The sequence below is a fragment of the Giraffa tippelskirchi genome, chromosome 9 (genome assembly GCF_054371585.1).
Source record: "Giraffa tippelskirchi isolate mGirTip1 chromosome 9, T2T-mGirTip1v1.2.pri, whole genome shotgun sequence".
Classification (NCBI taxonomy): Eukaryota; Metazoa; Chordata; class Mammalia; order Artiodactyla; family Giraffidae; genus Giraffa; species Giraffa tippelskirchi.
In genome coordinates this window covers 51,663,386-51,679,958 of record NC_137283.1, presented here as the reverse complement: position 1 = coordinate 51,679,958, position 16,573 = coordinate 51,663,386, and the positions used below count along the sequence as shown (strand labels likewise).

Here is a 16,573-nt window from a genome sequence, read left to right as displayed (position 1 = left end):
AATACCAAAATGTTAAAGTGTATTTTAAGCAATTTCCTGGAAATGTGTTTCTTAGTATTCTTGGCTAATACTTAGGTCTTGGTTACTGTGTATCAAATGTTCTAAGAGTTGGTCAATGGTTAACGCTTTTCATCCTCACAGCAGTGCTATTTCTTGAGCCTGGTGGTATCCTTATTTTGTGGATAAAGGAACTGAAGAACAGAGAAGGAACGTGCCCAAGCTCACACAGCACAGTTACTCTGGTTCCAGACGGTGCTCCTGACCGCTGTGCCGCGTTTTCTCTGCACCGCGCTGACTCTAAATTAGATTCTAGTACGATCGTCTTAGGTCAGAGTAGTGATGTAGCAGATTAAAACCTTATCAGCATTAAATTAAGGAATAAGAGTTGCAGTGAACCCATAGGGAGAGCATAACAGCTTTACCTGTTCAAAAGCTGGGGAAATGGTGTCAAATTTAACTACATTGTTACAGTACGTTTTGGGGAAGTGTTCAGATGATTTCCTTTAGTTATTTACGGTTTTGAACTTCTTCTTAGGCACATCACCCCTGAAAAGTTTTATGTGGAAGCTTGTGATGATGGAGCAGATGATGTACTTATCATCGACCGTGTGTCTACAGAAGTTACGCTCTCAGGTATTTCATGGCCAGGGCTGTAAGTGTCCTGAAAGATTTTACACCCAAGTTGCAGTAGTGGTTAAACTGACGAGATCTGTGTCGGTATGTGGATCTCTGAGTGCCTTCTTAGAAAAAATTTAATTCTTACTACCTCATTTGATTTTTGTGCCTTGATTTTATGCTTTTTCTTGAAATTTTTAGCATTTTACTGTAGATAAGGATTTAAAAACTTAATTATTTCTTTATTTGTTCTTTTAACAGTACTATAACAGGATTGATTTTGTTGGTATGTTAATGTTCCTTTCTAACTATAAAATTTAAAGTATTAGAGTGTGAGAAAGTTGTTTTAGCATAAAGTGTGTGGAATTTTAACAACTGCTTTGTTTTTTAAAATATTCATGACTATGAGGATAATTTAATAAATGAAAAATTATATATACATCACTAAAACTTGTGTTTTAGGCAGAATGGTTTTCCTAAAATTTATCTTATCTATCCAGTTATATTTTGGTTTTGCTTCTCTGGGGTGTGAAAAACAGCTTGTTCAATTGTGTGAACACTGATTTCTGATTAGATTAATGTGAAATAATTTTGTTGACAAATCAATGTACCATGTGAGAATCACATTTAGAATGTCATATTTCACTTATTTAAAAATTCACCTCTAGACAGAATTCTTTATTATTTTTTTCTGAAGCACAGTATTTGGGTAACCATAGAGTAGGCATTCAGTAAATAGTAACTATCCTTTGAATGGATAAAAGGAAACGTGAAACTATTTTGCATAGGATACTGAAGTGTAAGAAAGGTAGGGCTATATCTGCTTGTTCTCGTTAAGTACTGTGTATAACTTTTTGTTTGATCTAATGGAGTGGCAACTGTTTTAGTTTGGTAATGTGGCGTTTCCTATGACTTGCTTGGTGGCTGCTCTCTCAGAATGGCTGACCGCTTTTATCCACTGTTGGTTTTCTTCTAAACTTTATACCACACTGATACAACCTAGTGTCTTATAGAAGTTTTAGTGTAGATGTATTTTCAAATTCTTTTGACCTTTCAGTGACATTTTATCTGTAAGTGGAGATTGCCGACCCATTTGAGTGGACAAAGCTAAAGGTCTTGAATCTTGAATAGTGTGGATGTAAAAATGATAGTGCTCATCGGTAGACACGTGAAGAGATGCTTTGACCTTAAGCCAGTGATGATGAGAACCTGTCGATCCCAGTTTCTCTGCCAGTTTCTTTTTACCACTGGGAATGCAGACCATTGCCACAGAAAGGAGATTTTTTTTTTTTTCTCCCATGAAAAATTATCATAGTCCTAGGAATTATCACCCTGGTGGCTCAGATGGTGAAGCATCTGCCTGCCATGCAGGAGACCTGGGTTCAGTCCTTAGGTCAGGAAGATTCCCCTGTAGAAGGGAATGACTACCCACTGTAGTATTCTTGCTTGGAGAATTCCATGGACAGAAGAGTGTGGGCTATAGTCCGTGGGGTCACAGAGAGTCGGACACGACTGAGTGACACTTTTGCTTCCATTGCTGTTACGCTCTAGTGATTATAACTTAGAGCTCTACCAATAGTACATTTAGGCTTATCAGTTATCTCAGTATGTTCAGAGTTTTCTCTGAGCTTTTTACTGCACTAGTATTCCCATTTTTCATGGTAGTGAGTTACGGCATAGCATTACTAAGTAAATTGAATTATTGAGAGGAAAGTAAATTTTAGAATTACAGGACTGCTATTAAGAAACAAGACAGCAGTGTTTCAAAATGGATGATAATTAAGATGTGACTGAAAGAAACAATTTATAGCCATGTAAATTTGGAAAATTTTGAATTAAACAGTGGAGGAGCTTTCTTTTACTGTAGGCCTTCTCAGAGCCTTTAATCTCCCACTGTACATTGTGACTCAGAGGAAGCAGAGTTAGTATGGATGTAGCAAAATACTCTTTTTTGAGTGGGAGGCCCTACTTTCCCTCATTTTTGCCATTATTCCCTAAACTAGAGTTCTACAAAATATGTTTTGTGTAGCACATTGGCTTAAAGTTTAACAGTTGTGAAATGAACCTTGTTATCTAAGGTACTCTTCATTAATGAGGGCATTACTGATAAATCACAGCCAATGATACCGCCTCCCTGGATGCTTGTATCCGCTCTTAGGCACCAAGAGGAGGCTTGTCCTGCCTCCTTCCCCTCTTGGATCTTTGCCTCCACTTCCCACATTCTTATACAGGAATACCGGAGTCCTGTTTTACATTCCATTTGTTGCATGTTGAAATTAAAATCGCATCTCAACCTCCATTTACTTTCTAATTCTGTTAAAGGGATAGATTCGGTTTCTGACAAGAGGCTGAATAAATTTGGTTGAAAATTGCCATTGGAAATAATCCTTAATTTACGTAGTGAGGTTGCTGAAGCATGTTACTTTTGGCACCATATTCTAGACCAGGCAGAGACCTTTGTGATGTAACATGGACATGTTTATTTTATATTCATTCTGCCAAGATGGAGGTCTAGCACTAATGAAGGAAGGTAGCTTTCTTAGAACAAAGCATACATATTGATTTAGTTGAAGTAACCATTGAAATGAAACTAAATTTCTCTTTCTGTTGCTGAGCTTTTTCTCAATGAGTTTTCTTTTTTCCTTTATTTTTTTCTTCAAAGTCAAGAAAGATATTCCTCCTTCGGCAGTCACAAGACCAATATTTGGTATACTGGGCACAATCCATCTGGTGGCAGGTAAGAAAAATGAGCTAAAGTGGGGGGGGTAATTAAATCAACCCTACTAGAGTATAAAGATGAAGGCACACTTTATATCTTACTTGAAGCAGTGAGTCTGTAGTTTAGGTATTTGTCCTTAATTTCTAAAAGTAATATACCCCTAGTAGCACGTGGTTAAATTTATAAGCCTGAGGCTCTAGTCTGCTAGAGATTTTTCATAAATTCTAAGAGTATTTACACAAAAATTTTAATGCATTGATGAACCAGAGTATTCTATACCTTCAGCTCCTTACTGGGGTTGATTATGACATAGAGCATGTTAGAGAATGTTACCTGGTTCTAGTTATTAGAAGAGTGATTTTTCACATTTAAATTTTATTTCATACTTTTAAAAAATTCCTGTTGTATCAGGCATATGACTGAATGCTGTTATATTTGTAAATTACTGAATGCTGTTATACTTATAGAAGATGCAGGTCCCTTTTGTCCTGCAGTTTACAGTCAAGTGAGAGAGGCATTTAAATGGAAAGTTCCTACAGTACAGTGTGACAAGTTCTAAGAGAGAGGTGTACCTAGGAAAACTTTTAGAGAGGGCACTTGTGGTTAGAGCCCCGAACAGATCTGAAGAATAAATCTAGCGGTAAAGGCTTCTCCTGGCTTATTTGTGGGAGGGAGAGGGGGTGGCCACGATTGGGGTTGGTGTGTCATGCCTGGTGCTGTGATGGCTTCTCGCTTCCTGACCACTCATCTTTGGAGTGTCACAGTAACCAGTTAGTTATACTGCCCAGCACATCTCTCTGCCATTTAGAATAACGTGACAGCATGAGGGGTGTAGACAGGACTCTGTCCTGCAGTGGCCAAATCTCATGACCTGTGATGCTTTAAGCTACACATTGGGAAATGCATTAGCAGAAGCATGTATGCCTAGGGCATAATGTGGAGGTAGAGAGAGAAGTGTTTTCTGTCTCTTATTTTCCATCTGCTAGGATCACTGGTCTGGTTACCAAAAGCTTTTGCTTTTACCTTTTTGAGAAAAAAGTTTATTTGAATAATATGCTCATCTCTTGATTCATAAATTATAAGATTGCCTTAAAAATGTACTCGTCCTTTATTTAGCACAACTCCTGCCTCTCAAGTTTAAAGGACTGCTCTTTCTGGCTTTCTAGTTGCCTCTTATCTAAGTTTGGCTTTGCTTTTTGCAGGTAATTATCTGATTGTCATTACCAAAAAGAAAAAGATAGGTGAATTTTTCAATCATGTAATCTGGAAAGCAACAGATTTTGATGTCCTTTCTTATAAGAAGACGATGTTGCACTTAACTGATATTCAGGTAAGAACTGGAAACACTTACTAATTGCAAAACCCAAAGAAGTCCCATGGAGTGGGTGGGGAAGGGAGGTGGAACACAGAATGTTTGGTGGAGTTTTAAAAAAAATGTATTTATCTAGCTGCACCCTATCTTAGTTGCAGCATGAGGGATCTTTAGTTGCGGCATGCATATTCTTAGTTGCGGCATGCATATTCTTAGTTGCTGTACGTGGGATCTAGTTCCCTGACCAGGGAGATATGTCTCCCTTCATATATTTTATTGTTCTTGGGTTGTTCTTTTTTTTTTTAACTGACTCGATTCTTAAAATACGAAATTTCATAAAAGAAAAAAGGGCAAACTGAAAATGCCCATGTACTCAACACATAGATTTAAATTTAAGTTCATATTTAAGAGTTAGAAACTGGTTCAGGCTTAGATGTATGATAGTCCGCCAGGGTACAGAAAAGATGGTGTCATAAGTTACATGATGAGAACAGCACAAGCACTGTTCAGGCTACTCTTGATACAGTTTTGACAAGAAATAAAGTATTTTAAATTCTCGATGTTTTAAACTATAGTATACTAAATAGTACTAGTTTTACTTTGTTTTCATTTTTCCATTTATAACTTACAGTAGGAGGGTATTTTAATGTTTTGATTTTATAAAAATTTATGATGCAACAGTTGTAATTTTTCCTATTGATTATTAACATAGGTTAAGATTATTAAGAAGGATAGCCTGGTCATTTGCATGGTCCAACCCTATTGTGCAAAGCAAAGACTGTAGTTTTATTCAAACAAAGCTATTTTTGCTTGAAGTATTTTTAAAAACTTAGTTGAATGTCATTAACTCTTCTATTTTTGAAAATTATCTTAAATCAACATTATGTTTAGAGATTTATATCTATTGAGTATTTGTTTTCTAAATGTACTTTATAGTATTTGCTTTTTAAAATTTTTACATTGTATTTTTATTCCCAGAATTACAAAAAGTTTGTTTTTAAAAGAAAGCTAACTATTCTGAAACATGTATCTTACCTGTAATAAACATTTAAAAAAATTAGTCCTAACAGTATTGTCTTATTGACTTAAGTAAAGCTGTAGAAGGGGCTTCCCTGTTGGCTCAGTGGTAAAGAATCTGCCTGCCAATGCCGGAGACATGGGTTCAATCCCTCTGTCAGGAAGATCCCCTGGAGAAGGAAATGGCAGCCCATTCCAGTATTCTTGTCTGGGAAATCCCATGGACAGAGGAGCCTGGCAGGCTATAGTCCATGGGGTTGCAAAAGAGTCGAACACAACAGCAACTTAAAACAACAATAACAAAGCTATAGAATATGGCTTTTATACTTTAAACTTAAAATTTCTTTTTTCTACTATCTATATATCAATCAGTATATTAATATATTCATCCTCTATGAAACATGATAATTTTTTTTTATTGTTAATTTTTTTTTTTTTTATAAATTTATTTATTTTAGTTGGGGGCTAATTACTTTACAATATTGTAATAGTTTTTGCCATACATTGACATGAATCAGCCATGGGTTTACATGTGTTCCCCTTCCCGGACCCCCCACCCACCTCCCTCCCCATCCCATCCTTCTGGAAACATGATAATTTAAGGCAATAAAAATGTTTATATTTAACAGCCCAGTAATATTGAACAGTTTCTTCTTGATTGCTCTAGTTTGTTGTCAGACCGTGTAACTAATTGCTTATTTGTATCTTTTGTTTTTCAAAACAACGTTGAGGCCAAAATAAAAATTCTGTAGTATATAGATTTGTAATATGTAGATTAAATGTTAATCATTTGTTAAACATTAAATATTACCAGACATTAAAAATTACTTTTTAAAACAAGGATAAAAACAAATGTCAATCTCAGTATTCATTGTGAAAGCCAGCTAAAATGATTATCAGAAAATAAGTAGAAATACTACTTTTACTAAATCTTCCTTTCTTTCTTATTGAAGTATAATTGATTTACAATATTAGTTTCAAGTGTACAACATGGTAATTCAGTATTTTTATGCATTATAAAATGATCACAATAAATCTCCTTGCCATCTGTCACCAAAGTTCCTACAGTATCATTGACTGTACTCTGTATACTGTACATTTTATCCCCATGACTTGCTTATTTTATAACTGGAAGTCTATCTCTTAGTCTCCCTTACCTACTTTCACTCATCCTTCTTACCTACCTTCCTCACTGGTAACCATCAGCTTGTTCTCTGTGAGTCAGTGTCATTTTTAATTTCTTTCATCATTGTCTTACAGTTTTCCAGTGACAGATCTTTTCCCCACCTTGGTCAGATTTTTTTCCCCTGGGTATTTTATTCTTTTCATGCAGATGTACATGGGATTTTCTCCTTAATTTCTCTTCCCAGCTAGTTCATTGTTACTGTATTGAAATACAACAACTTCAATATATTAATTTTATATCCCGACATTTTACTAGTTGTTTTCGTGGCATCTTTACGTTAGGGTTTTCTATGCGTAGTATCATGTCATTTGCAAGCAGTAACGATTTTACTTCTTCCTTTTCAGTTTAAGTTCCTTTGATTTCTTTCTTTTGTCTAATAGCTATAGCTCAGTTCAGTTCAGTCGCTCAGTCATGTCCATTGCTTTGCGATCCCATGGACTGAAGCACACCAGGCTTTCCTGTCCATCACCAACTCCCGGAGCTTACTCAAACTCATGTCCACCGAGTCAGCTAGGACTTCTAATATGTTGAGTAAAAGTGGTAGGAATAGGCATCCTTGTCTTGTTCCTTATCTTAGAAGAAATGCTTTCAGCCTTTCACTGTTGAGCTTGATACTGGCTATAGGTTTATCATATATGGTCTTTATTAATAAGGTATGCTCCCTTTATGGGCTTCCCTGGTAGCTCAGCTGGTAGAGAATCTGCCTGCAATGTGGGAGACCCTGAGTTGATTCCTGGGTCGGGAAGATCCCCCTGGAGAAAGCATAGGCTACCCACTCCAGTATTCATGGGCTTCCTTGGTGGCTCAGATGGTAAAGAATCCGCCTACATTGCAGGAGACCTGGATTTGATCTCTGTGTTGGGAAGATCCCCTGGAGGAGGGCATGGCAACCCACTCCAGTATTCTTGCCTGGAGAATCCCATGGACAGAGGAGCCTGACGGGCTACAATCCATGGATTCGCAAAGAGTCGGACACAACTGAGCAGCCAAGCACAGCACACATGCTTTGTTGAGAGGTTTTATTACAAATGGATAATAGATTTTGTAAAATGCTTTTTCTGCATCTGTTGATGATCATGTGATTTTTATTCTTCAGTTAATGTAGTGTACTGTTTGGTGGATATTGAACTGTCCACAAACCCTGCTGGCCCTCGGGCCTTCAAATCCAGACATTTCTGGGAGCTTGTCTTGCTGGTACAAGATCGTTGACCTCAAGAGCTGACGTAGGGCTCGGACCCCTTGCTCACTGGGAAAAACCTCAGCAGTTGTGATTATCCTCCCATTTGTTAATCACCTACCTGAGGGTGTGGGTCTTGACTATACTAGGTCTCTACCCTTCTTACCCATCTCATGGTTCCTTCTTTATATCTTTAGCTGTGAAAAATCTGTCCTACCCGTCTTCGGGTTGCTTTCATAGACAGTTGCTCTGTGAATAGTTGTAATTTTGGTGCCTGTGGGAGGAGGTAAGCTCAGGGTCTTCCTTCATTACCGCCTTGACCGCTGCTCTCTCTCCTGAACTTTTCCATTTTTGCTTTTTTTAAAAAAGAATTCCATTTGACTTCCCAACTAGCACAAACCAGTTAAGTTTCTTAGGAATGAGGACGGTATTATTCTCTTGTCATTGACCCTCTGTGTTACTGAGCCCTGCATGGATTATTTTCTCCTGTCAAATGAGGATAATTATGCTAACCTAGCAAGGAGTTTCTGGAAACATGATAGAGAATCTGTGTAAAGTATCAGAGACTCAGTAGGTCATAACTTAAGGTGGTAATGTTTTATTAAACTACCTCTTCAGCCCTTTAGAGTAAAAATTGTGAAGGATGCTAATGGGGAGGAGATCTACCTACCAGTTACTGTAATACCCTCTGCTCTTGAGCATTGTCCGTGTGTCAGGAACTGTCCCAGGTCCTAGGGAAGTGGTGAGCATCCCCCTTGTCCAGTCTTTGTGCTGATGGCATTTAACAGGGCCTGACTTAAAGGTTTTTACTTTGACTCTCTGATCATGCTGATTCCTTTTCAAGGATAAGATAGACTGATTGTATTCTCTCCTTTGTTTGCAGTTACAAGATAATAAAACTTTCCTAGCAATGATGAACCATGTCTTGAGTATGGATGGGTTTTACTTTTCAACGACATATGATTTGACCCATACCTTGCAGCGGCTCTCCAACACTAGTCCAGAATTCCAGGAAATGAGTCTCTTGGAAAGGGTAAGGTTAATTAAAAAAATTTTTTTTAATTTATTTTTTAATTTTTAGGAGCATGCCTCTATTTCATCCATAAAATGTATATTGATTTTTCTCAGTTCTGGCTGTATCAGGATCCATGTATGGGGCTTTGAAAACATACCATGTTTCAAGTAGATATCACACTTCCAAATTCAAGATCCCCAAAAAAAGTATGTTTCACAGACAGGATCGAGAACCACGTTTGTACATTTTCAGAAATCTAGCTTGAACACACATGTGGGTCATTTCCTAGCTCTCAGTGGTCTGTGGTATAACAGAACATTAGCAACACCATTGTGCTTGTAAAATTAATGTTCTAAGAGGTGAGCTTCTTTCTGTGGTGGTGTCATTTATAGCTTTTTCAATAAGAAAATAACAACTTACTAACTTGGGAAATATGCTTTTGTTTAGTGTGGGTTTTTTTGTGATTCCCACTCCCCCACCTTTTTTTTTTTTTAATTAAGCATATCTTAATCAGATGATCTTAACATGAAATTTCTGCTGTTCAAGAACCTAGATAATTGCTGCCTTTTTCTTTTTGTTAACAAAAATAGATATGTTTAGGGGGCAGATAGCATTTATGAAGTTGCGTCAGTTATCTGTTAGCTTGGACCATATGAAATTGCCACTAAGTGACCATTTTTGATCCATAAAAGTGATAATTTTATATACTTCAACCTGAATCAATATTTTAGTTGACTAACTTACTAAAGACTATAATAGTCTACTCTTATAAAATTATATGTAGGCTTAGATGTGAGGAGAAGGAGGCAACAAAGGATGAGATGGTTAGATAGCATCACTGACTCAATGGACGTGAATTTGAGCAAATTCCAGGAGATAGTGGAGGACAGAGGAGTCTGCAAGAGGACAGAGACATGCTGCAGTTCATGAGGTTGCCAAGAATTGGACACGACTGAGCCCACATTAATTTTAAAACTTCTCTCTCAGGCAGATCAGCGGTTTGTATGGAATGGTCATCTTCTCCGAGAACTTTCTGCTCAGCCAGAGGTAATGTACACTAAATTATTTGTCACTGTCCAAGTTGTAATTGAATACATGTTACATAATGGCTAGTTAATCACTAAGGATTTTGGTAAAGAAATCTAACTCAACTGTTTATAAACTTACAGACTTTGATTAGATCTACCCTCACATCATTCTAGGTTGAAGAAGCCTAGTTTTTTTACTCTGGTCTTCTCTGGAAGCCTTAAATACAGGAAAAAATAATCTGAGTAAAAATAACATTGCTTTCTGTAAGGAAGAGAGAGGGAATAGGTCTTGGAAAATGAATAATGTAGAAATCAGGCCATAGCTAATTCCCCAGGCAAGTGGAAAGCTCTGCATTTGTGTCTGTAAGGGACCCTGACTCCCTTCAGTCACCCAGGATAGACCTGCATAGATGTCGCCTTCCTCTGTACTTGGTTTATACAAACGAGGTACAAATAAGGAGGCCCACTTCAGAAGCGGGACACTGAATGTATGGAATCTAGGTAAATAGATTTGCCTGATGGCCTCATTTTTGACATTTGCTTTGCTTTTTTGGGAAAAGTAGATTGAACTCCCTGGAGGAGTACAGTTGTTGCTAAGACTGACAAAGAGAGGTAAACATTGTGACCCTTCATGTAGTCTTGTTAGTGTTCCAGAATCTATGAATGTTCAAGCCCAAATGATTCCAGCAAATACTTAAATTTTTTAAATTGAAAAGGCAATGTTATGTTAGAAAAATTTCATTAAAATTAAGTTACCCATAAGTTTGCTACTTTGTTGTATTTGTATATTACCTCCCCATCTTTAAATATTTTTTATATAGTGCTTCTTTTTATTATTATTAAAGTATATTTATTCCTAAACATTATCTTCATTTCAGGTCCATCGGTTTGCCCTTCCGGTATTACATGGCTGTATCCTTACATACTACTCTTTAGTTTTCTGGCAGTCTTTATTTAAATATTATTATAAGGCAGATTTAAAGACAGTCTCAACTATTACATGAGAAGAGTATTTTAGAATTAGTGGATACTGCTTTTGATAATAAAATCAAACCTATTAACATAAAATCTGAGAATACTGGTTGTAAATGGACTTTTTTTTTTTTAATAGAATGAACTCTTTAGATTGAATCATGTTCTCTCTCTCCCACAATTCTGGGGCTAGTGGGTTAAAAGAAGAAATATGTCCACTGTGTTTTGGCTTTTTAGACTTTGTATCAATAAACAAGAATAATTTTAGCCTGACTCGTGAACATTTTTCTTAGTAATTAAGAAAATTAGACTCAGGAACTAGGGTGACCAGCACCTTGGAGAGGAGAATTACAGTTAAAAATTATATTTGTTGTTTGAAACAGCCCCAGAAAAAATGAAACAGATGTTTTACAAAGAGTGATACTTGCAGGGCAGGTACGGTACTAGCACAGAATGAGTAATGATTATCTAATTGTAAGTTCGTTTTAAAAACGTTTATCATAGACATCATCGTGTTAATAGGGGCGTGGACTGAGCTGGCTGGTAAAGGGTCCGCGCAGTGTGTTGCTGAGCGCCCAGGATCGGGACTCTGCCTGTAGAAACGGGGGGGGGGGGTCTCTCCCTCAAGCACTCCCAGAGAAGCTTGTGAGCTAACACAGCAGTCTGATTTATTTGTCCATTATGTTAATATGATTTCCTTAAATTATCATGCTTATTATACTTAAAAGCAGAAAATAGTAATGCAGGAAAGATTTTCTACAGTTGTGAGGGAATAGAAATCAGAAAATGTCAGGATAAAAGCTCTTGTTTATTCTGGTTTTGTTTTGCTTTTTCCCTGAAGCTCTCCAAGTTCTCCTAAGGGTAAAATAATAGCAAATGTACTCGTTAGGTAGTGCTTGAAGGATTTGGGCCACTTGTTTGTGTGTGTGTTTTTTAATTCCAAAATGAGATTGTGAATGGGCAGATAATGGTAAATGAGATTATAATAACAGATTATCCATTTAGCTTTAAATCTGAAGCTTAACATTGGCTTTTTTTTTAATGTTTACATGTATTTAGTTATTTTTGGCTGTGCTGGGCCTTCATTGCTGTGTGCAGGCTTTTCTCTAGTTGCAGCAAGAGGGGGCTGCTCCTTGCTGCAGTGCGTGGGCTTCTCATTGCAGTGGCTTCTCTTTCTGCAGAGCACAGGCTCTAGGGTGCGCGGGCCTCGATAGTTGCGGCTCCTGGACTCTGGAGCCCAGGCTCAGTAGTTGTGGCACACGGGCTTAGTTACTCTGCTGCATGTGGGATCCTCCCCAACCAGGAATCAAACCTGTGTCTTCTGCATTGGCAGGGGGATTCTTTACCACTGAGCCACCAGGGGAGCCCTGCATTGTTCTTTGTTTAGTGTTGACTTTTGACTAGAACTGTCGTCAGATGGTCTGTGTACTTAGAGACCAGCAGGAGCAGAGGGCCCATGGCGGGAGCATGACTGGGGCAGAGAGTGGACAGGGCAGGTGGGAGCTGGGTTCAGAGCTGCAGCTGGGCCTGCGTCCTGCAGGCCTTCAGCAGCTTGGTCTTTAACTGTCAGGAGGAACGCTCGGGACCTGGGGAGAGAATCAGCGTGGTCGGACAGAGTCACTCGGACACTGGTGGAGAGAAGAAGCCAAAGGGGAGCGGGGGGATACAAGGGGGAGTTAGGAGCTGTGTCGTAATCTGGATGGGAGGTGATGGTTATCAACAGTGGTCGGGCTCCAGATATGGTTTGAAGATAGAGCTAAAAGGAGTTTCTGACAAATTGTGTTACACAGGGAAGGTTTAGTATGAATCTTAAGGTTTTTGGCCAGAGTAAGTGGAAGGAAACCATGCACTGAGGTGGGGAAGAACTGAGGTGGGAGGGAGGCCAGAGTATCCGGGCCTTTATTTGGACGCGTTAAGCTTGAAATGTCTGTGAATATCACAGTAGAAATGGCAAGAAAACATGGATTAATGAAAGTGGAATTTAGGAGGGAAGTCCATATTGGAGACAGAAATTTGAAAGTCCTCAGGGTACAGATGGCATTCACAGCTGTAGGATGAGAGCATCAAAGGGAGAAATGAACGTAGAGAAGAGAAAGGTGTGGAGAGAGAAGACAGCCTGGAGGGGATTCCAGATCGTGAGTCAGTGCTAGAGCCGCAGACTCTTGGCCTCAGTGAGGACGGAGGGCCTTTGAAGCAGGGCATCGCAGTGAGTGAGTGAAAGGACTAGTCACACAGAGTGGCTCTAAGATTTAAAGTTGGGGAAATGGAGACCAACCAGCAAAGGCCGCTGAGGAAGAGGAGAACCAGCCAAGATGAGAGCAGTGTCCAGAGGAGTATCAGGTGTCCAGGCAGAGGGTGCAATCAGCTGATGTGGTGCTGGTGGTTAAAAAAGGACTGTTAGAGAAGGAGGTTATGCTTCCGCTCCCCTCACTTCCTCCCCAAGTGGAGGCTCTTAACCAAATCCCAGGAAGACAGGTTTTGGAGAAGGTGAGAGCACAGTCTCATGCTGGGGCAGCGTCCTTGGGTTTGTGAGGCGTGGGGTCCCGCGCACAGGTCACGGGCCTCACAAGGACAGCTCGTCCGCTGGACGCCCGGCTCGGCTGCCGTGGTAGAAAGGAAGCAGCTGTGTGGGCGTGGAGGCCGGTAGGTACGCAGATGTGGTAGGAGGTTGTGGGTGGCGGTTACCTTCACAGTGAAATTGGAAGCCGTGCCATTAGCTGTGAGCAGTAGTCAGAAGAGGAGGACAGCGTGTGAAATGGGTGTCCCACGTGGGAGCGCATGGCCCTGGGAGTCACTAATTGACTCAAGATTAGAAGTGAACACATAGACATTTTAAAAGTTGTGCTGTGATGATGGGCTTCTGCGTGACTTTTTATTTTTCTCTTGCTCCTTCCACGCTTTCTGGAAGGATATTCATCTTGTAATCAGAAGAAAATGATTCATGAAACAGTCAGACATGTTCCATGCTTTACTCAGTTCTCTCAGGGCAGGCTCCTGTCTGATTCATCTTTGTGCCCTGCTCCAAAGAGATAACTTGAGCGAATGAATGCATAAGTAACTGCTTTGAAGTCTTCTCTAGCACTGTGCTTTTAAAGAATTGTGAATCGGGGAGCTCAAGATGAATCATTAAGTCTGATGATACCAGGTGATGGGGAAGGATGAATCATTAGAAATTCATATTGCTAAAAAAAAAAAATTCATATTGCTAGTGTCATTTGGTACCACTGTTTTGAAAATTATTTAGTATTTCCTTGTGAATTTACTAGGCCTTCCCCTCTGTATACCCAACATGTTTATACCAGGAGGTTTTTCAAGAATGTTCATGGCACCACTGTTAGAGCCTACTCTGAACACTGCAAGTTCCATCAGCAGAATTAGGGCTCTTGTGATACGGTCCTTACAGATTTCATACGACACCAGAGAGGACTGAACTGCTGCTTCATGCAGTAATTATGACTGTTAGGTACTTACTGGGGGCATAAACAAGGACTTGGAGTTATATTGAGTGTTGTGCCATTCTTATAACACAAGCTGTGTGTTTCAAAGTCATGGTTGCATATGAAAAAGTGAAAGTCACTCAATCGTGTCCGACTCTTTGGAACCCCATGGAATTCTCTAGGCCAGAATACTGGAGTGGGTAGCCTTTCCCTTCTCCAAGGGATCTTCCCAACCCAGGATCAAACCCAGGTCTCTCACATTGCAGGTGGATTCTTAACCAGCTGAGCACAAGGGAAGCCCAGGAATACTGAAGTGGGTAGCCTATTCCCTTCTCCAGCAGATCTTCCCGACCCAGGAATTGAACCGGGGTCTGCTACATTGCAGGCAGATTCTTTACCAACTGAGCTATCAGGGATTACACTAAAAAGGCAGGAGACTGGTCTCCACAAGCCTTGTGGGCAAGTAGACAGTTGGATGGGATCAAGGAGCACATAATTAGATTCAGAGTTTTGATACTGTTTAGAAGTTGGAAGTAGGTTTATAGATATTTTATTATGATACTATGCTTTATAATGGATGACTCCAACTTTATCAGAAAAATGTTATATATATATATATATATATATATATATATATAAAATAACCATGGCCAAACACATGAGGAAGGGGGAGATAATGTTTAATTATCTGCTTCTGAATAATCTTTATTTTGCAGTTTGACCTGTAAATCTTCATATGCTTACCAACTGTTATTTGTAATTATGTATATAATGTAAACTTCAGTAGCCTAGTCTTTTTTCTCTCTTTTTTCCATTTCTTATTTGAAGGTTAATCTATTTTTAAATGTGTATGTTTTTCACTCACAGATGACTTTTTTTGTGATGTGGTTAGTATTGTTTACTTTCAGAAAGTGGTTGAGACTGTCAGGGAAAGGAGATCATATTATGTAAATAGAGACACTAATGAACCACTTAAACACACTGACTATATGTCATTATAGGGTTATTGACTTGACAGAACCTCACAGTCAGAACTAAAGGCTTGCAAATATTCATGAAGAAACAAAGATTTGCATATTCTCTGTGCCTTTTTTTTTGCTTTTAGAGACAGAGTCATTCTAACTAGGGTAGAGAGATTCAAATTCATCTGAAAATAATACGTGTGATTTCTCCACATGTTGTATTTTTCTTAATGTAGTTGAGTTATTACCATGCACTCATGTGCTATTAATGGAAAGTACTTTGATTGGATTCTCATCTCGAGGAGGAGTTGTTTCAGAGCTGGCGTGCGCTATTATGTGAGAGGTGAGCTGAACTTTGTCAGCGGGATTTGGTACTGGGTTATATCTGTCTCTAATTAGTGTTTGGCTCATGGTGACATGACTGTAACCTTTTGTATTTTATTTGTTTTCATTATCATTTGATAGCCTCGCTAAATGTTTACCTCCTGCTTCATTATAATAATTAGGTAGGTCTTCTGTGCTTTACTCCAGCTACTGTAGTGACATTGCATTGTTCATGACACTGTAGACTGCTGCTTAATGCTTTCAGAGGGACCGATCATGTTATTTGCCGAATGTCTGAAAGCATAGCTGAAATCACTATAGTTTTCAGTAACCTAAACCCATGTATCAGAAAGTATTTTTCTTTTATTGCTCTTGGTTTCTTTGCATGTATAAAGCCAGACATTTGACTTTGTGCCTTCAGCTTTTAAGATTTACATTCGAGCATTTATTCTCTAGACTTTACTAGCAACATGCTAATTTGCTTAAACCAGGGTATTGAAATCTGTATTAAAAGTTACTGTCATTAGGAAGAGAAGTTTCCCTGAGTCTATTTTTTTAAGCCAAAGTCTATCAGAACAAAACTCTATGGACCCCTTAGGTAATCATGAAAGTTTTGGGCCAGGAGATTGTAAAAGTCATTTCATTAATCTTTAGCATAGCAGAGGAAGAAAGACATTTAGTAAGTTACCTAACCAAGGTTACAGAACCAGGATTAAAGTTAGCAGTGCCTTTATATCTGGATTGTCTTGGATGGAGTCATATTTTTTAATTAAAAGCTTTAAATTTGCAGTGCAGTCAGAAATATAAAA

The 16,573-nt window shown here is 38.7% G+C and overlaps 1 protein-coding gene across 3 annotated transcripts in view; it reads left to right on the top strand.

Annotated features, from left to right (window-relative positions):
- SACM1L (SAC1 like phosphatidylinositide phosphatase) overlaps positions 1–16,573 on the top strand; it is a 71,634-nt gene that overhangs the window by 33,901 nt on the left and 21,160 nt on the right. For 2 of the 3 annotated variants that reach the window (XM_081526022.1, XM_081526023.1), the window contains exons 2-8: positions 536–633; positions 3,278–3,352; positions 4,537–4,664; positions 8,910–9,059; positions 10,029–10,088; positions 10,948–10,981; positions 15,682–15,783. In XM_081526022.1, the coding sequence (XP_081382148.1) occupies positions 536–633; positions 3,278–3,352; positions 4,537–4,664; positions 8,910–9,059; positions 10,029–10,088; positions 10,948–10,981; positions 15,682–15,783 (647 nt within the window). The remainder of the gene's footprint in view (positions 1–535; positions 634–3,277; positions 3,353–4,536; positions 4,665–8,909; positions 9,060–10,028; positions 10,089–10,947; positions 10,982–15,681; positions 15,784–16,573) is intronic. The other variant, XM_081526024.1, reaches the window with a different exon arrangement.